The sequence below is a fragment of the Pyrgilauda ruficollis genome, unplaced genomic scaffold (genome assembly GCF_017590135.1).
Source record: "Pyrgilauda ruficollis isolate IOZ18807 unplaced genomic scaffold, ASM1759013v1 scaffold6, whole genome shotgun sequence".
Lineage (NCBI taxonomy): Eukaryota > Metazoa > Chordata > Aves > Passeriformes > Passeridae > Pyrgilauda > Pyrgilauda ruficollis.
In genome coordinates, this window is record NW_024527710.1 from 9,000,604 (window position 1) to 9,021,850 (window position 21,247).

The 21,247-nt window shown below is 43.1% G+C and overlaps 1 protein-coding gene across 1 annotated transcript in view; it reads left to right on the forward strand.

Moving 5' to 3' along the window:
• Positions 1 to 21,247, forward strand: part of PTPRF (protein tyrosine phosphatase receptor type F) — a 376,714-nt gene that overhangs the window by 270,565 nt on the left and 84,902 nt on the right. The window contains exon 7 of the mRNA XM_041483344.1: positions 15,337 to 15,447. Within this exon, the coding sequence (XP_041339278.1) occupies positions 15,337 to 15,447 (111 nt within the window). The remainder of the gene's footprint in view (positions 1 to 15,336; positions 15,448 to 21,247) is intronic.

Here is a 21,247-nt window from a genome sequence, read left to right on the forward strand (position 1 = left end):
CATGCTTAAATATGAAGCAGACTGCCTTGCTTGGCCACGATTATCTTTGGGCACTCAAAAGCTGTTTGTTACGAGTGCTGCTGCTAGGGAATCACCATCTTCTAACCAAGGTGAACATCTTGGAATGTTTCTCCATAGCAGGAGCCTTCTGCATACATTTGATGATGCTTGGATGATAAGTAGGTTTGTACTTGGAGGAGTGGGTAAGTGAGACATCACTCTCAGCAAAAATAGAACCCAGCCTGACACTCCTGATCCCACCTTGATGTACCAGTGAATGCTAATTATACTAATGCATTTATAGTTTATGAAATTTCCCAGTGACCTTTAGCTTATCTCCCCCACAGCATGGTTTAATCTTGATCTGTTTGTGCTGGAAGAAAATATCACACTTGTTAATTATTCTGAGAAGCTTTAGGAAGCAGCAATAGGAAAGTGCACATGGTTGTGTTTCACTTCGTAGCGCATCAGAAATTACCATAAATGAGCAACAAGGCAGCCTCTGATGCACTTGCTGTACGTTCTCCAGCCTCCTTTTCACAGGCACTTGGCTGCCTCTTTACCAGCTGCTTCACAAGTTTGGTGAGATAGAAAGTTTAAAAACAAACTAGTAAAGCCTGTCACAGTGTCCAAGTTTTGATTCCTATTCGCTGTTCTTCAGCAACAACTCAATTGAATATTTCACCTGGGATTCAAACTCTAGAGCTGGCTGCTTGTGGAAGACACAGTAATTACCAAGGGAGGTGTCAAGGGAACCTTTTAGAAATCAATGAGCAACACACATCCTCAGACTCAAAAAAAAAAATTGATTAGCTCTCTAATGTAGTATGGGAAGTTTCTACAGTTCAGTGCAAGAGACTTCCAAATACGAGTTTAAAGTTTTGTTTTCAGGGATCTGGTGATATGATGCCAAGATTGACCAAGGCTCTACTCCACCCTGGCATGAGTGGGGAGCATGAAGTTTGCAGCTTCTCATGGGCCAGATTCAACCCCTGTTTGCATTTGTGATTTTTTTCCTGTATTTGTAATGGACATAAGGTAGAACTGCACTTTGAAGTGCCTGAGTCCCACGTAGGTGACTGCAGCACCCTTTATGAGCAATGTGATGGCTTGGGCAGTTTCCCATTCATTCTGCAAGGTGTTAATTGAGCTCTCCAACCCTACACCATAGTTGGGCAGAGTTGCTTTTCAAAGAAAAGAGTATTTAAATAGATACCTCATTATATGGTAGAGTTTAATACTTTGCAAAGTCTCTGCTCCATTAAGATCATATCTTATAGTCAGGCTGCATATCTGCATGAATGTCAGTTTATACTATCTCAATCTAAATATACGCTCATTTAATTTCGTTTAATTAAAACCCAATAAAAGTGAGACAGATGTAATATAGTTAAAATAGCTGCAGCACATTGTGAGCCCAATACTGTGTATATAGTGTCCGACCTCAATGAGTACATAATAGATTAGTATTCACATGTACGAAATATAGGTCACCAAGGTCAAAGCAGCTTTGGAGTCTGATGTAGAGGGGGGGTTGAGGGATGATTCTGTTTCTTCGGGCTCCTAGTGTGGTATAAATAGTTAGGGATAAAGAAGCAGCCTGTTTGGGAAAGGTGCTCTCTTCTGACACAGTTATGTGGGCTGGCAGTGCTCAGGGGGCTTCAGGCAGGTCTTTGAATTTGTATCAGTCAGATCGTGTGCCTCAGGGGGCTCTGAAGATCAGTTTCTAGAGTTCTGTTCATCTTCTGTCAAGGTACTAGAGTTTGTGGTTTAAGAAATCCAAGCCACCATCGTAGGCTTCTTTATCCCCAGCAAACTGGTGTCTTTGTCAGGAGCAAATGGACAGTTTATAAATCTGCCTGGTGTCCTACTCTCCCTCATTTAGTAATTGTATCTATATATGTGCATATGCGCTTTTCCTATTACACCTTCTGACAGCATAACTCTCTGTTTGGAGGGCTTTTTAACTATTTCTTACCATTGCTTAGGTTTTTCTTCCCAACTAAAGCTTAATTCTATTTTAAGTCCAGTTCTTGGGTAGTTTTGCAAGTAAATGTTAGGCTAACAACTATAGAGATGAGAACACAAATAAATACAGGGTTTCATCTCTATTTTTCTAGATCAAGGCAAAAGCAAGGTCTCTGACTCATGCTGGTTGTAGCAAATTCTCCCTTGTTCATCTTGCTAATACTTCCCACGTCTTGGGGGGAGGCTGCTGTTCTGAAAGTGCAGTGACTCAGGACAACTCCCTGTTCTCCCCCGGGGTGTGTAGCTTCACTCATTGCCTCTCAGTCAGTGACACAGGATCTAAGGCCAGCTCTGGGCTGAGAAACCTCCCCAGCATGCTAACACATTTAAAACTTGTTTGGTTGAACTGATTTTAAAACTGTCCAGGCTCTGTAGTATTGCAAGTGATGACACACATGAGTTCTGGCAGCCAGAGTCAATGCACCTCTAACCATGTTTTAAAATCAGTTAATGATGTGGTGGAAGTTCTCTCAGTATAGATCAGATTGTGCTGATGCTTTACAGTTCTTCTGTACAGATTCGTGGATCAGAACCTCCTAAATGACTTCAAAGCAACTCAGATGGAATTCATACTCTCAAAGCTCTTGAATGTCTCCAGTGATTTTCATAGCTGAAGAATTGCTCTTCTACCTTGCTCTTCAGAAAACCTATGAACAAAATGTCAAATTAAAATAAATAGCTATTCTGTCTGTTAACATAAGTTTTTGCCATGTAAGAAAACAACAGAAATTCAGAAAGCATTATCTTTCATCTAATAGAGAACTTGGTATTGCAAAAAGTATCGTTCTCTTTTAATCACTTTCAATTAACTTAGTTACAGAACCATGCCCTAGATCCTAGTGCGACTTTCAGACAATTAACTGCAAGTAAAGTATTAGAGAGGACTGTGCAGGTGCCTCTAACACAGAAGCAGTGGGAGCTGGCTCACCATATCACCTTGCTGCATTTGGGCTCTCAGAGTTACCAGCAAGCATTTTCATTTAGGCTTGATCCTATCAGTAGGAACACTACTTACTTGGAAGCAAAAGGAATACCCAACATGCACAGAGCTAGCATGCAGAAAGAGGTGGTGCCTCTTTGTCCCAATGAAGTGGCCACATTCTCCTTCACTGGTAATACCCAGCAGTCAGTATCCAGCAGATGTTCAGCTCTTAGCAAGGTACAACTTCGAGTCCAGATATCAGATAGGCATTGACTTGGGACAAGATGTAAGGACAGCATAAAAGAATGGAGATAGGGTGGTTTTATCCAAAAGGATCAGGGAACCCATACAAGATGGATGCTCTCTCAGAAAGGACTGAGTGGAAAAGAGTTGAAGCAATATAGTGGCCAACAACAGCCAGTTGACACCTGAAATTTTGCCTCCTGGAAGAACCTCACTGCACACCTGGATGTTGCTGTGTGAGGTGCACACAGCAACTGTGGAGTACCTTCGGACTGCCAGTGGCATCTGGTGGCAAATAGTCTTTCAATTCTGAAAAGAATTTCCCTATAAGCTATGCTAGGAAGTAGCCAAAAGCACTGTCAGAGTTCTCTGTGATTCAGTGTTGCACTGCTCTAGTGCTCAGTTGCAGTTAGCACGAGCCTTGGTTTCTCTGCTGATGTTGCTTTGGAGTGATTTTTTGTTGGTTTAGGTTCCTACAAGGAAGTGGTATGTCAGTAAGCCTGTGGTAAGTTTGTCAGCAGAGTGAAGTCCCTCCTCCAACAGAACTTCTCTGCACTGGGAAATACTGACGCAAATAACCCCAGGGGGTTTTCCAGTGTATCATGCTATGTTTTTTCCTTGCTTTGGGTGTCTGACTGGATGCTTCCAGTACACGGAGAATATCAGGGCCAACACTCATTCCTGACTGAGGTGAATGTGGGGAGTGTTTCTCAGTGTCTGGTATCACTCTCCTTCACTGGTACACTCCCTATCACTGGTACACTCTCCTTCCTTATAAGTGTTTCAAACCTTTCAAACACAAGGATTTGGGTTTGAAGTTTGATCTTGGGGTGCCCTTTGCATAAAGCAGCCTGGTGATCACAGGGCACAAGTTGGCCTCAGTAACCATTTGAGTGATGGCATCTTCATCACTTGATGGACTGTCTCACGTTGGCGCTCTGTGGCCTGTGTGCTGTGATTTGTCCCTTTGAGGGACACCCTAAAAAGGACAACAGCCAGAGATGAATCATCATATGATGTGAAGAATAAAGGGAAACTTCAGTTTGTTCCTTCTGGATGAGGAAATTTGGGGTTCATCTGAAAAGCCTTATGCACACTCTGTAAACGGTGTCCTCTGAAAAGTGAATGTCTTAACTTTGCAAAGGTGAGAAACATGGAGTAAACACTGCAGTAAATACAGCAAGCCTCTGTGTTGCTCTCACAAGGGTTGGATTGCATTCAGAAGCCAGGAGGATTGGGATTTAACTCATGAAAGAAATTAGCTGGCCACATTTAACATTTTAGGGAATCTGCTTCAAGTATGCAGTTGCTTCTAGAGCTCTGTACAGACAATTGCATAATATAGAAAGGGTTGAGCCTCTGCAGGGAGTAGATAAAAAGATTTCCTGCAAATCTTTTCAGTTCCAGGACAGAGCAACAAACCCTATTTCAGCAGATGAGAGATAAGGAAGTAATGTTTTCGGCCCCTTGGGCTTGTACTCAAAGTTGTTGCACCATTCCCATGGGAAGTGACACGTGGTTGTGATGCTTTTCTTAACTCTGAAAATGGGAAGGAATGGGGTGGGGTGAGGGACACACAGTACACCAGAGCTGGAGTGCCCTAGACCAAATAGGGCAAAACTATCACTTGGCAAACTTTCCAAACAGGCAAAGAGAAATAACCCTGTTTTCCATGGCTGTGCTATTCCATGCAAATATCTCTGGGTATAATTTTTCTGTTAAGGGTAGCAGTAGTTACTAAGATACATAAGTAAGCAGCAAATTATTATTCCAAGAGCGAGATTACCCACAACTTCAGGCTTTGCAAGATTTTTCCTGATGCTTCAGTCATCTCTGCATAGAAGGCATCAGAAAATATAACAAGACATAAAGTTAAAATAGGATAATGTCATCTTGGCAGAGGAAAATGCTAAAATGAGTAGTTTGAGTTGCTCTCCTGCTTCAAAAAAGGGACTCTGCCTAAAGGAAGGGTAGTTAGAAAAGAAAAAGAATAAGTATAAATATTGTAATTACTTTTTAAGAGGCAAGTTAAATGTGCTTAAAATATGCCTTCTTTGTATTTACAGAAATTCTTTTCTGTCTTTCTTTCCCATTGGGTGATCATTGTTGTGGATAATGGAATGAGCTGTAAATCTGAGATACACGACACTCTTGTATGCATACTGGTATTTATTAATCAATACACTGAACATGATTTGACACACTGTGTCCTGTTTAACCCTATTTTTCTGTCTGTTTAAACTCCTCAGTTTTCTTTGGTAAGTGCTTGGTATTCAGATCCTACAAATCTGCATAAAACCAACACATACCATGAACTGCCTACAGATTAAATTTGCATGAATCTCTCCCTTATACTAACAGCCTTCATATGTGCAAATTAAGACCAAGGGGACAAAAGTGGGGATGAGAAGGGTTCCCTGCCAATTTGCCCAGCTGGAGCTTCTCCATCATGCTTCAGTATTGATTGTACACTGAACTCAAGACACTGACCAGTGGAGCTTCCACTTGCTAAATACCTTGACCTCATAAAATGAACCTTTAAAGATTATTGCAACAGGATAATTTAACCTTACTCCCAGAGAAGCCCTCCTTATAAGATACTCTTCATTACAGCATGTAAAATTATCTCCAGTGCCTTATAAAGAGGGTAGGGATTCCTTTCTTCTGCTAACATCCAAATTAGACAGGAACAACAGAGGTCTGGCTAGCGTGCCGTTGTTACATTACCAGAAACCACTTCATTTCCAAATATTTCTGTATGTAAAGTTAATTCTGCATGACACCAATTTCTTTGCCAGAGGGAACCCAATGCAAGGGTTATGTGAATGTGGAGAATGACTCAAAACTGATTTATTATACTTTCCTCTTAGTTTAATGTCTTTAAGCGAGCAGATTTTGTCCCACTGGTCATTCTAACCTCAAAGCCAAATTGCACCGAGTGCCCGCAACCATGTGCTTTCCACCTGTCCTGCCCAGCACACGCACAGTCACACAGCCCCAGGACACCCCCTCTTTGTTCTCTATGAGGAATGAAGGGGCACTGCACCATCTCCCCAAAGTGTCCTCCATCTCAACTGCTTGAACAGTGGTGCGAGTGAATGCAAGTGGTGAGGCCAGCCAGCAGTGCCGCCTTGGCAGCTTAGTTTGGCCCCTGTTCATGAGGGTGGGGGTTTTAATGGCAAGATGCAGGGCTGGATGCTGCACTCCTGAAAGCAATAAGCTTTACTAACCTCCTGAGAGTGTCACTCTGACTTTTATTGCACATCAGTTTCTTTTTGTTTATTCCTGTCGCGCTAATACAAATTCTAGCTTAAAAAAAACTTTCTGCTTTTTAGTTATAATTTTCTTCCTTTCCTCTTTGTACTAATGCTTCTCTCTAATCTTATTTGCATTCAAATTACCTCACCAGGTGGTACACCGATCAGAGGTAAGAATGCTGAAATGTGCCTCCAGTTGTCACGTCACTCCATCTCCTGTCTGCCTTGTCCCTTCTCCTCTGGTGTTTCTCATCTCCAGCTTTTACTCTCAGCCCTAACTCTGCCAGTGCTCTCGCTCATCTGCACTCTCCCACTAGTGTGTTTATTTCAGTTGGGTTTCAGCGTGATTTCTTGTAGAATCATCCATTGCAATTTTGCACTGTTGAAAGGGGGTTATTCAACGGAAAGTTTGCAAAAGTTTGGGAAATGCTCCCAGGCCTCCACCACAGGAGAGTTGACATCTCTTGCAGCTCCTGAAAGTCTCTGTACTTCCCACACAGTTGTGACCTTCTGAGGTCTTGTGTCTCGGGGGTTTTAGATGGATTGCTTTGGTGTAAGTGTATGGAGGTAACATTTTCACAAGAGAATAGTCAAATTCATCTGTGCTGCTGCTGATGGTCATGAAATTAAATGGAAGGAGAAAAATTCTTGAAAGGTTGGGCAAATGTGACTCTGGGATAAGAGGCACCTTTGCGTTCCTTGTGTTTCTCTTTTAAGTGCACTCACCCTCAAATGTGATGGCATAGTGGAGAACCACTGACCCAGACCCCCCTTTCTGAGCTGGACATTCTGATGTTGTTTTGCATCATTAAGGTTTGTTTTAAATGAATAAATCAGAAGCATGTCTGGTGGTTTAAGCCCTCATTAATTAAACCCAGCCCTGCTTTGACAGCCCAGCCCAGTCTGGTGCACAGTCCCTGTAGTAGTTTTCACAGCCTGTGTGCACCAGTAATGACTTTACAATTGGAGTGTTGTTTTTTCCTAGCCTAAACACTCAAAGCTGTCTCTTTAGATTAACTTTAGCGTGTTAATCAGCGTTATGTGCTAAGGCCCTCCTAAATTCTCTTGTGATTTTGGTTACCCCTCTTGATTGACCTCTGGATTTCTTGACAGAATGACTACTACCTATAAATCAACACAACCTCGTTCGTTCAGTTTTCCCCTTGTCCCTTTTCCTCACCCTTTTCCCTGAATCACTGCTGGAAGTTAATAATCTTACTCTTGGAACTGGTTCTGTTGCTGGGGGTTAATGTTTTCAGCTCCTGTTAAGTGATTTTAGACTAAATGTGAATTGGTGTTTGATACATATTTGCATTAAGTTGCCTTTGTAGCAAATCTGGGTCAGGGAAGAAGACTGCAGACCTTATTTTTGTATGAATGGGCTTACGTATCTGTCATTCCTCCCTTTGGAACACTGGAGATTGACAGCTGTGATGTTACAAACTCCGTAAAACTATTTCTTCATCTCCTATTTCTACTGCAAATGCTAAAATGAAGTGACAGATGGAATGCTAACTCGCCATCCACTCTGAGCTTCCGGCCGAGCACGCTGAGTGTGCAGCCATCCCAGGGCCTCCCTGCATGCTTTGCTGCATGCCCGTCCTAGCTGATGACATTAGTGACTCAGCACCAGAACCACATGGATGCTCCATACGTCCTGCTTGGGAACCGATGGCATCTCTGTGAAAAGAACCATCCATTTCATAAAACATAAGTTTCCCGCACCCCCACCCCCTCCCCACCCCCGTTTGAGTCCTGATGAGGTATTTTAAGAGTGTTCTTGACATTATTTAAAATATATGTGTCCTGTTTGAATGTCAAATGTGACATTTCTGTGAGAGCAAACAGAAGCCACGTGCTGCTCTCTGGCTTCTCCTAGAGGATTTCTGTCAGCCTGATGCCTTTTATTTAAAATGGAGGTCATTGAATTTCTAAAGATAACGACAGATTAGATGAAAGTGCTTTTATGATGGTGAGGTTGTGTCCATGTAGAAGTGACTGTTCTGCCATGTTCTATACCCAGCTGCACTCTTGTTCCTCATTAAGGTAAGTTTGATGCTTTGGAATCCATTAATTTGGTCTGAAAGGAAGGGTGAACTAATTACTCTGAATGAACCCTTTTGGTAATAATGTTTGGGGGGAAGGGGTGGTTTTGGTGTGATTTCATTGCTGCTGTGACTGTGTCACTAGGAGTTGTGTGTCTGGAGTTCTTGGGATGGTATCCAAGACATTTCTGTCAAAGCAGCGGCAAACCCACCTGGAGGGAACAGCATGTGGTTAGAGAGAGGATGACCTGAGATATTCTACCAGGCACCCCTCCAAACATGAAGAGATTTTTATCTTTAAACAAACTCTTTTGACCTTACCCACACATATTTGGTCCTTTCTGTCCAAGACATCTGTGGCTTCCCTTAAATGGGAGGAACTCCCATCCATAATTCAGAATTTCCATTTGTAGCTTCACTCTTTACCCCTCTGGGACTGCCCCAGATAGTAATTTAATCTTGAAATCACTGTTTGTTCATCTGAAAGACATAGAGCTGGCAAATGCCTGTCAGATTAGGCAAGAGCTGGCTTCTTAAGGTGACCCACAGATAGTATCAGCAAATCCATGTTTAAGCAAGTTATATTTTGAAAGTAGAATGTAAGATGTTCATTTCCAGCATTTCTCTGCAATTTAACTCACTCAACCCTTTGTGAAACCTGGCTGCATTTTCCCGCTCTGGGCTGTAAGAGAGAGGAGAATGCAGCTGTGTTTCTAGTGGGTGCTGGACTGAGCAGGCACTAGATTGGATACACATGAGGAGGTAAAGAAATATCATCATCTCAGGCATTATCCCTTTCCAGTCAGATTTGTTTGTTACTTTTCTGTCACCACAGGAAATATCAGAGGTTCCTATACATAAGAGTATTTCTTCCTTGCAGACGTCAGCGTAGCAGAGGTCTGTCTGAATTAACTTTAGATCAGCTCACTTGGGTGTCAGAAGCTGTCTGGGAAGCCAGGTAAACACCCGCACCGACTTCTGTATAGCTGTAGCTAAACCTTTTCCAGTCCCAAGTGAACTGGTTTAAATATAGCTCCATTATTTCAACGCTATCCTGCGAGCTGGAGCGTAAAGCTATTCAAAGAGATTAGAGGAAGCTAAAAGAATTTTGCTGTCTCCTTTTGAGGATGTGTTTGTACATTTGGTTGTACTTTGTGTATTATAGGATTTTCTCCCTGTTTCTTGAGCTTTTCCAGTCACCAAAAGAAAGCAAAAGAAAAACAATTTTAAAATGAGATCTGCTTGCAGGAGAAGTGTCAGGGGGAGGCTGGGTGGGGTAGTGCCTGGAAATGCTTGTAATACCATTTTTCTTACTGTCACATTTAGATTGACTCATGTCCCTTTAGAAGTACACAAAGGTGTTACTGTGCTTTTGACAGTGCTGTAGTTTTGCTTCTGAGGCAGAGTCCCCCGAGATTCCCTGTACCTGCTAGTGAGGGATCAGAGCATCCTGAAACTCTCCTGTCTAAGAGGAGGCCTCACGCTACCGAGAATATTGGGCCTCCTTTCTTCCCTCTCTGCCTGAGTCCAGCTCCTGGCAGCAGTCAGGTACTATCAGCAGCTGCCTCTGGTGCTCAGAAGAGTGATTTCTCAGCAGTGCTGCCATCCAGAACAGGCCCCTTGTATGCCAATCCCCATCCTCGCAGGCATAATAACCATAATGAACACTAACAATGAGAATACATTTGTAGTTACCTTGTTTTGCATATTTGGCAGTGCCAATAGCTTGTGGAGGCTAGGTACAATCCTGTAGAACAGCTGGGAGATGCTGCTGTTATAAATTATCAAAAATAGTGAATATGGGACATACTTATTTTTGTTTTTAGTGACTCTCACATGGTTTGGTGTTTTTTCACAGCTCCCACAGCAAGTGTTTGTTATCTCGGGCAGCAGCCAGGATGTCAGAGTCCAACTCTCCCATTGTCAGGGCTTCATGTTGTTTCTTTGTCCACCATATTCACATTTATGAGTCCTTATTTGGTCTGGGATTGTCTCTGACCCTACTGCACAGCTCTCTGGATTTTATTAGAGAAATTCTCCTTCCCTAGGAGGAAATTTTTAGCAAAAGAGATTGAGACCCACATCTGAGCACTTGTTGAAGAGGGAACTGGCTGAAGAGGGTGCTAAGAATAGTGCTGGAGGAGAAGTCAGGTAGTATTTTTGTGAAGGAAGCTGATAGGAAGCAGGGGGAAATAAAAGGGAGGGTTTTAGGGTAGCCATGTGCTCTAGTGTGCAGGTGGGCTAAATTTGCCTCTTTGCTGAAGGACGCTGGTCAGGTAGCTGGCTTCATTGCATCTGCATTGCAAGTCCTTTCCTTAGATTAGCGCTGTGTCTGCAGCCTGGTTCCTCTGATTCTTGGGTGCTCAGGGGAGCATTTAGTTCCATGTCTGATTTTATAGCCCGGGCAAAAAGTCCGTCCCCCAGTTGTGAGCCCAGAGGACTGAGGATGTGGATGCTCTGGTAGAGAAAAAGAGCTGTTCCCGCTGCTGGGGATGGAGCTCCAACCTGAATTGATACAGAAAAGCGTTGCCCTAGGAGCTCTGGTGTTTGGCTCTGTGTGGTGCTCTCTGGCAGAAGAGAGCACAAGCTCCCAGTAAGCTACGGAGCAGGATTTCAGAGAGATCAATTTGTATGGCAGCTCAGAGCCTTTTACATTTGCTTTGTCACCTGGAGAAGAGAGTGACAAGCCCTCCATGGCACAGCAGCACCCAGCACTGCCAAAAATTGTCCCTTATCAGGATCTGCCTTCCCTGTGCTTTATCTGTGCAGGGCATTTTTAAAATGCTTCTTTTAACCACTGTCACTGCAACTAATGATTCTGCGTGAACACAAGTATATTTGAATAGATAGGTATCTTGGAAAGCTGCTAACGGGGCTGTTGTGTGTGCCCAAGTTAAAGAGCAAAGGAAAAGCTAGGAGAGAAAAGGGAGAGGCTGAAAAGGAGATACCAGCACAGAGTAAAGAGGAATAAGGAATATAAAGTAAGGAGTGCTTGTCAGTCAGCAGGGCTGACTCCTGCCCTCAGCCCTAGAAAACTCTGCCTTGTCACCATTCTCCCTGGCACGAGAGAGCAGCCAGGGGTTTTTTCTCAGGAGCTGTCAGCTTTCTGATAAGCTGTGTTATCAGGAGCAGGTCTGAGGCACAAGCAAGACTGACATGACACAGCAGTGTGGTGAGGAATTGTTCCCCTCTTCCTCTGGAGCCCTGCTGCAGAGGAGCAGCAGGGTTCAAGTGGTGCTCAGCAGGGACAGGTTTCACTGTGATGTGCACGTGCTGCTGCAGAGTCCCCCAAGCTCCCAAGCAAGCTGTTCACTGCTCCTCTGTGTGCTTGTATCATGTCCTGGTGGTAGATGGTCCTCATGCATCCACCGAAGCTCTGCTGTCTGATTGCACGTCAGGACTCAGCCACACAAATGGGAACAAGGCACCTGGCACAGGAGCACTGGGGGAGTCCATGTGAGAAGTCCGCAGTAACATCCTGTGTGAACAAGACCTCACTCAGCATCTTACGCAACATAAATCCCAAAGTAATGAATAAAAGTAAATCAGCCTTTCTAGCCCTGGTTTGCAGAGGCACAGAAGATTATGAGATGCTGACAGGGCTAGGAATAGAAATCAGATCCTTTGCACTTGTCAAGGCAATGAATTCACTGTGCTTTTGAGTGTCTTTGGATGCAGCTTCCATGAATTTCAGAGAAACATGCTACTCAGAACTCAGCTCTTAGCTTTCCTGTACTCCATGTGTCCTGTCCAGCCTAGACATGAACCCTCCAAGAGATGATGTCTTTCTTTCACTGGGATCACTGAACTAGGGCTGAGAGCATTTCATAGGAAGTTTTTTCCCAAGTCTCAGATGCATGTTTGTCTCCAGCTTTCTGATTCCAGAAATGTCTGAGCTTTTTAACTTTATTCATAAATCTTTGTACTCTGAGACACCCTACACTTTCCTGGATCCATCACTTAGTTGTAGGTCATCCTTCAAGAAAACATCCACAGCCCTGCTGACTGCAATCAGTTTGCCATGATCCTTCCAGTTTCTGCTGGCTGTCAGTTAATGCTGCAGGATCTGTATGTTTGTCTAACGATGATTTATTGCAGGACCTATTTTCTTCCTGTTCCGTATGAAAGGTTTGTGTTAACTTCCTTCTGCTCTGGGTTCTTGTCTTCCTCCTGACACACCATAATTTGAATAGTTGTGCCAACCCAGACAAACCCAGAGTCCCTTGCCCAATGTCCCTGAGCAGTTTGTAGGCAGTTGCTGACATGTTGCATGTTTATAGTATCATTCTAGAAATTGGTCCGTGTTGACAGGCAATAACAGCATTTCTTTTGAAACTCCCCTCATTTTCTTCATTCTCTTTTTTCTTTCCATTATTGAGGTCCCTGAAGATGAAAACACAGTTTGATTGACGTTTAAAGAGGCATGGTGATCACGAGTATAAAGGGTAAAAAAATACCAGTGATACGTATTAAATGGCTAAAAGGGTCATATGTTTATGGCAGAATTATCTAGGGATCTTACTTTTTTTCTAGGCAGACACTACTATCACTTGAAGCTGGCTCTGCTTCCAGCCCAGCCAGTTGGGTTTTTTATTAAGCTTGGGTATATTTTGCAACAGACAGCTTTTCACAGACAAGCTTGATGGAAGCACTTGGAATGAGCTCTGCAGCACATGCATGCCCAAGGAATGATGAGCAGAAATTACAAAGGGGGGTAATATATTGTGAGTTCCAAGAAAATCTTCCTGACAGAGAGCATAACCAGGCAGTGGCATCAATTCCTTGAGGAAGTGGTGAAAGACCTATCACTTGGCACATTTAAAATGGAATTGGACACAAGACAAGTACATTTAGAACAGGGAACTATCTTGCCCTGGCCCCTAGGGATGCACAAGGTAACCTAATAGGTCTTTTCCATTTCTAGATTCTCTGATTCTCTGTATCTTGTCAATGCTGGCAAACTTTGTCCTGCTCCACTGCCTATCATGCTGCTGTCTGCTTGAAGATGTTTTTCCCAGACAGGATGTAGAAATTCACTGTTTTTCCTTGAATCAAGCAGCAGAGTTCTGTAGGCTTCAGCCTGTGGATGTCCAGAGTGTGCTGCGGCCAAGCAAGCTGGCAGGTCCTTTCGTTAGTAGGTGGAAAGATTTTTGCAAACAAGGTTTCTCTGTCTAGCTGAAGCCTCATTTCCAACACTAATGCAACAATAGGGAGGGCTCTGTACATCATTTTTATTATATGGCAGAACCCAGGGAAGTTCATTTTTCCCCATGACATATAGGCTTATGCTACAGTCTCAATTTATCCTTCTAAATAATGTAGGTGGCAGTGGTTGATTCACATTAGTTTTTCTTCTGTTCTGATGATAAGAAAAACTGAGTTTGACCTCTGCAGCTTGAACCAGCAAGAAGGGAGAAGGCAATTTCACCAGCTATTCTCAGTGCAGCTCTCAGTGGTCATTTTCAACCGTGGCGGGCAGAAATGAGTTCAGATCATTACAAGCAAAGGGGTTAACATTTTTTAGTTTGGTATGTGGTTTGTGAGCAGAGTTCCCTTCTTGCAGGCAATACTAACCAGCAGAATCTGAGCACTTGGAGGCACTTAAAAAATTATTCCCACAATGCCTGGGGAAAGCAGGCTGAGCAGCAGCCACTTCAGTGTCTGGCCAGAGGCCACACACTCCTGCAGTGCCAGGTTGCTGTCAAATGCATCCTTCTTCTTTCTTTCTCTGCATCTCCATCTTTTAGTCTGCATATGGAGCCCAGTTAAGGGAGTTTAGATGTGACCAGTTGTGCAGTCATCTGTGCTGGGCACGAATTTGGATGAAAGGCCAGGTTGCCAGGCTGAGTGCTGCTGGACACCAGTGGAATATGCTGAGTAGATTGAGAGAAAACCAGCTTAGACCATTGCTCACTTCCACATCACTGTGGAAGGTACTGTGCAGGTACCCCATGTAAATTGCTACTCTGTGTGCCCTCACAATTATTGCCATTATTTACATGAGGCCTCATGCATTTGGCACTTTGGGGATGGGATCAGATCATATCCCAAGGAGTGTGCAGCCTGGGATAAACAGCTATTCCTGACCCTAAGCTGGGGGAGCAGGCACTGCTGGAACAAAGGGAGGGTGGTCTTCACACGAGCACCGTGCAGCCATGTGGGTGTATTGCGTTGGTGGGTATCTTTCATGTCTCAGACTAACTTTCTAATGTTTTTGTATTGTACATGATGAAATCTGAAAAAATACGGAGAGCATTAACATGGAAAAATGTTGACGAAAGGCAAAGTGTTTTCTCAAAAAGAGCTGTCTTTTTGAGACATCACCAAGGAAGAGTGCTGAGGTGGGAAGGATGGGACTCTGCCAATTTCTGCAGGAAGGTCATAATTTGTTGAGTGTTTGCTAGGCTTTGTGTGGATCAGATAAGAAACAGCTACAGTTAAGTGTGCTTTGTGCTTGCCTGTTTTGATTAAAGACTTATTGAAGGTCCTTTTATTAGGCAGGAGTCTCATATGAAGCTGTAATTAATATGTGTGTATGTGTATGTTTTCTTCCTTTATTGAAGAAAAAAAATAGAAGTGGTTGGGATGGTTAGAAATAAATCTGTAATTTTTTCCCTGCACGTTAGAAAAATAACAATTATCAATTTCACAAGTTTCTAACAGCAGACTGGGTGCCTTTGGCTGCATGCTGGTATCTTATGGGTCCAGGGAACATCATGAAATATTTATCCAGGAGGATACCTTAAAAGTGTGGGGAATGACCTTCCTTTTCAGAGGCTGTTGGTCTGATTACCAGATTTGCCATAACCTGAATTGTCTGTTTCATCTTGTTTGTGTACAGGAGCTCTGCAAATAGAGAACAGTGAGGAGTCAGACCAAGGCAAATATGAATGTGTTGCAACCAACAGCGCAGGAACCCGCTACTCTGCCCCAGCCAACCTTTATGTTCGAGGTAAGAGCAGCTTCCACCCAAGGAGGTCATTCTCCTCCTTCCTAAAATCTCTATGATTTTCAGTGAAAGGAGAACGTTCCCTGTCTTCTGCCCTGATTACACTGCGGATTGTGTGATGGGGCCTTTTGTTCAAAAACCAGCAAGTTAAGTTCAATGATATCGTCGATCTACGTTGTGTTTGACTCACAAAGCAAATCTGTTTTTGCTGTTTATATGGTGTTATGTAAAATACTGAAACATGAGCAGAATGGGAATTCCTTTCTCTCTTGAGCTCCTTAACTTCTGTGTCATAGTTATCTTGATTGGGATCAAGGTGTGGCTTAGTCGTTTCAGTATAAACTAACCTTTGGTAGAGTAGTCTAAAACTGGTCATGCTCTGACCAGCCAGATGTGCTCAGCTATACTGAGCCAATATTTAGGCCCCTGCTTTGGAATGTGTACCTTTAAAAACAGAACAGTTTTTTGGAGTTGTCCTAATCCATCTTATATGCATCAATGATTGAACCTCAGGGTATTAATGGCTCACACTGGGAACCTGCTGGAAATTAGCCACAATTCATGTAAGGCAATTTTTCTAATGGTTATGCTATGTTGCCAATTTAAAACTGTTTTCAACATACCAAAATAACTAGGTTTTATATTAGGATAGTCTCCTGGCAGTTTTGTTGCTCTATATTGAAGGTGTTTGAATTAGCTTGGAGAGAAGCAAGTGCTAAATTCCCTGTACACTTTCTGTTAATTTCAGCAAGAAAAAAACCATGCTGCTTCATATGAAACTCTGTAGAACCAGAGTCATTGGTCAGGAACCCCTGGGAAATGTAGTTATGGGTTTTCCCAAGAAAAGAAAGAACATTCTTGTGCTGGTGCTTATTAGGAAGTTAGAACCAGATTTTATTTCCATATAGTAAATCAACAGACTAATAATAAAATCTCATATTCATTTCTTCCTTCCTCTGATTTAAAGAAAGAAAATGCAGTCTTAAGGCTGTATATGCATGGGTTAGTATGGAAAGAGGACATGAGAGTGATAAAGTCTTCTCATGCTGTGTGTTTGCTTCTAGGGGTGGCTTCTGGTGTTGTTTTTGTTGCTTATTATGGGGGACTGCTTTTTTATTTTGCAGCCTAATTTGGATTATAAGAGTCTTTGGAAGACTGAAGTATCCAATTAAGCATATTCAGAAGATGAAGCTATATCTATGCAGTGGAATCACTCATTTCACTCTCACAGTGTATTTATGGATGATTTTAAATTCCCTGTTTTCTTGCAATTTCATTTTCCAGGCAAGCTGTACTAAAACTCATCCCAGACTGACCCTTTGCTCTCTGAGAGAAAGGATTCTAGTTACCAGGTTGGCTGTTGTTGCGTAGGTTTGTGTGGATATCCAGCTGTATTGCTGCAGTATTTGGGATGCTTTTGCTTCCTGTGACATACTCAGACTGTCAATGTCTATTTTCTATAGACATGTGGCTGAAAAAGGCACAAAAGCTTCAAGAGGTAGAAAAGCCTCTTTTTAACAACTTTACGATTTCTTACTAATGAACGCTCTTTGTTTAGCAAATGAATCCCGGAGGACTGAGGAGTGTTCTGGATTTTACACTCGGCTTGTGCTCAGCAAGGTTCATTTGTCTTGTTGGGGCTAAGCATGGGCTGTAGGTGGTCTGCACATGAGAGGATCCTCACGTTCACCAACAAAAGCATGTTCTTTGACATATGTTTTGCTGTTAACTGTCAATTTTTTTACACATAAATGTTTGGAACAAGCCTTTTTCTTGCACATAATCTTTACAATGTGAATCTCCAACTTACATGATCCTGATAAAGTCTTTCTATATTTAAGACATGACATCCCATAAATTATGATGATGCTATCAGATGATATTTCCTGTGCGTACTAGGTCCTGGATGTTATTTTGCTTACAGTTTCTGATAGCAAATGTTCTACAAAAAAACAGGTCTTATTGTTACTATATTAGTTAAAGAGTTCAAAAAGTTACTCAAACCGAGAACAGTATATTATTTCTTTAATGCAAGGAAAGAAATAGAAATATCTTACTTTCTCAGGTCTGAGTTGCAGGGTAGAAATCCCTGATTTTTTCTTTTTGTGATGGTCCTACAGTATTGTCATTAGACACATCAGTGACTTGTAGTAGGATCTTTAGAAAGTGCCTGCATGTTTACTAGAGGGGACATTAATTAATGCTAAATTACAGTGGAAATTAAGTCTGTGGGCTACACTGCCACTGCTTGGTGGTTTTATAATGATTGACCTCATGAATACCCAAGCAGTCGTCCACTTCCTTGGGAAGCATGGCTGAGTGCTGAGCAGCAGCACTAATTTCCAGTCTGTGTAGTTCTTGGGACTGCTTTTGCCTGCTCTCATTTACAGCCTATTGCTTTTCTAATAGTTCAAATGTTTGTTTGTCTCTTGACTCTTGGGATTTATGTTTTTGATCATATTCTCCCCTTTCCTAGCCTCCCAGGTAATCCTTTGTGAGTGGGCTGTGTTGGAAAGCACAGGCTCATTAGCATCTTTATACTTTTCATGCTAACAAAGGAAGAGACTGGGTGCTGAGAAGGAGTATCTGGGCACTGCTCAGGGCTTTCTATATCAATGGAAAAACAGGAGGAGGAAGTAGCAGGCTACACCAGTGTCTTGTCTCTGTAAATCCTTTAGAGCCAGCACTTCTGCACAGATGGACTTCATTAAAAGTTAAAACATTTCCACACCAGGGATTTGTAAAGGACAATGGATGCATTTTCCTTGGAGCTATTATTTTCATCTTACTAAGTGTGCTGGAAAGCAATCCTCATAAGCCTTCTGCTTCTGGACTGATGGGTCTATCTGGCTGCTGCTGCTGAGCTGGGAAGGGGCTGGAATCAGCACTGGGAGCCGACTGCCTCCCACTGCTGGAGGGTGGCTCAAAACATCCAGACCATCAGAGGAGCAAGAACAGGGTGAAAGCAAGAGCAGGAGCATGCCAGGGCAAGGTGGCTTTCTGGACCATAGCAGGGGCTTTGAAGGGAGCACAGCGGCATATTCCTACCCAAGCTTTTAACCACAAGCATGTTTGCCAGTGCTGGTCTGGTTCTGGATGTTATCATTACCACTATGAAGAAACAATCATCCCTTTGTGGTCCGTGGTTACATCTACCACAGTATATTGTAACAATGATTAGATTTGGGACTTGATGGTGCTGCAGGGAGAAGGGAAGGGATTAGAAACATGGAAGATGTGATTCCTCTAATCCAGAGAGTTTGCTGTCTAATTTAGCAGCAAAAGATCCAAGATGTTGATTCAAGATATTTAAGAAATTGATTTAAGAGTAGAAGGCAGATTGGACGTAGTATGGAAAAATAAAGTTGATGTCGTTTTGTCATGCTCTCTGGGAATATAGTGTAATTGCACTCATTGAGCTATACTATTGGGTTTTTAGGAACACATTTCACTTTTCATTTGCCTACAGCTTCAGGGACATCTGCACCAAGAGAAGAATTTTCAGGCACAGGTCTTGTCCTACAAAGGACCTTCCCTTGTGCCTGGGAAGATGGTGGCCTGTGTGGTGCACCCCACATTAGATGCACTGTTATTTTCCTCTTTCCCTGTATAAAATGTTTTCTACTCTTTCCTGTCTCTACACACAAAGCAGATGAGTAGGAAGACTGTATGTAAGAATACACTGTGAATTCACTACAAGTGTTCCCCAGTGCTGCTTGCAGCAGTGAGCAATGCCAGTGCTATTAGAATAGTACTTAGAGGAGCCCTGGCTGCATACTTGACATCAAATGAGAAATCTGCTGCCCACTTTTCTCTTTTTAAATGCTGCTTTTCAGGCCTTCAAGGCACATTCCAGTGGGGCAAGTGCAGTGAGTTCTCTAGCCCAAAGTGCTACACATACTGTAGACAAGGAGCTGCACAGCTACTTTAAAAAAAAATAAAAATTTAAAAGTGAATTATCTGCTTTGTCCCCAAATTGCAAACTAGTAAATCAGACTGCAGTAAATAGAAATGGTATTACTACAAAAACCTTTGCTTTCTTGATCTGCTTTTTGAAAGGCTAGGCTAGTATTTCATTTGGCAGTAGGGAACCCTGCTTGGAATCTGCAATTTTGTTTGCCAAATTTCACCAAGGAGCCATCACCCAAAATGAAATTTGGATTGCTGCTCTGTCCCTAGCAGCAATTCTCTGGCCTCTGCAGGGTTTTACCCTTGAGAACTTGGCAGTGGCTTAGGCTCAGACACAGAGGGAGCTCACTGAAATGGCTACTTTTGGCTATATGATACTTACTGCAGCAGGGACCTTGTGTAAATAATAATAATTCTGAATGACTGACACGGGCCTGGAGCAAGAAGACTTGACGCCTTTAAAAAGAACATTTTCTGCTTATGTAATATTAAAGCAGCTAAAATAGCAACAGCAGTCAAAGCTCAAGGCTATCGCCAGGAGAAGAGTAAAAAGCTGAGGACAGTGGTTGAACAGTCAGCAACCAAAACTGGAGATGTCTGAAAAATAGCTAAATAACAACATTATTTGTTACTGTTTGTTTACAGCCCAGCTGTATGCACACTTCTGGCAATGTGCTCTGTTAAACCTGCCTCTCCTCAGGGTTGATGAGGGTGACAATACTTGACCGGAGAGGGGCACTGCCAGTGCTTGAGGGCCTGGCAGTGATCACAGACAAACAGAGACCAGAGAGACTTGTGAGGGAGGTGCCTGGATGACAGGAAACACGAAGCAGCAGTTGAATCAGACTGGATGACCCTGCCTGCTGCCCATCAGAAGCAGCAAAGGCAGGCTGTGATAGAGGCCGCAGAGCGGAGCCCTCAGCAGCTGCCACGTGGCTGAGGAGGCCGCGGCTCTGAAGGGCCACCATGTCCTTGTGTCCCTGCACAGTCCTGACCTCGGGGTAACGCTGCAGTGCAGCAGAGACCAGTGACGCTGCTGAAGGAAGTGCACTCCTGTTTGTGGGATTTCAGTACTTATAATTTCATTTCCTCTGTCCCCGGGTGCTTCTCCAGGCTGAAGCTGTGGCCGTGCTGCTGTGACCCACGTCGGAGCAGCTGTAGTGTGGGCAGGTGCTCTTGGCTGGTTGCGAGCAGGCTGGGGCCAGCACAGCCGGGGCTGTGCCACACGTGACACCGGCACTGTGGCTCCTGGTGCTGTCAGCTTCAGAGCCAGAGAAGCACAGGGAGGCTTCTGACAAGTTTTCTCCTCCCCAAATATTACTATGAATATTTTTGTCGTATTTTCTCCTGGCAAGGAAATGTGTTCACCATCAGTGTGTTTCTGTGAGCATTCTACTATGCTGTAATGGTTTAATAAATAATAGTCCTTTGTCCTTCAGCTAGCACATTCCATCTAAAGATTCCAATGTGCTTTGTAGAACTCAACTAAATAAGCTTAACAGTTTTGTTCCTTGCAAAGTCCTTTGATGGTTCAAAGTGCATTGCAAGGCTCAAGTCTTATTATTTGTAAAATGACCTTTATGGAAAATAGAAGGAGAGTGACTGGTGGCTCAGTGTATGATAATGCAACACAGAAATGAACTTGAAAGCCTCCTTCCCCTCCTCCCCACATGACCTGCACAGACATCTGTGGAACAATTAGGCCTGCATATCTGTGCCAACTAAATGTCCATTTCCTCCTCTTCCATATCCACTTGCACAAAGGACTAAGAAATACATCTCTGGTGCTCTGAGATTTTCTGCCCATAATTGAATTCATGCATGCATGTGTGTGCACTATGAATGGGGAAAGGATGGTTGGGCACCCTGAGCATCCTGTCTGTTTCTCTAGGAT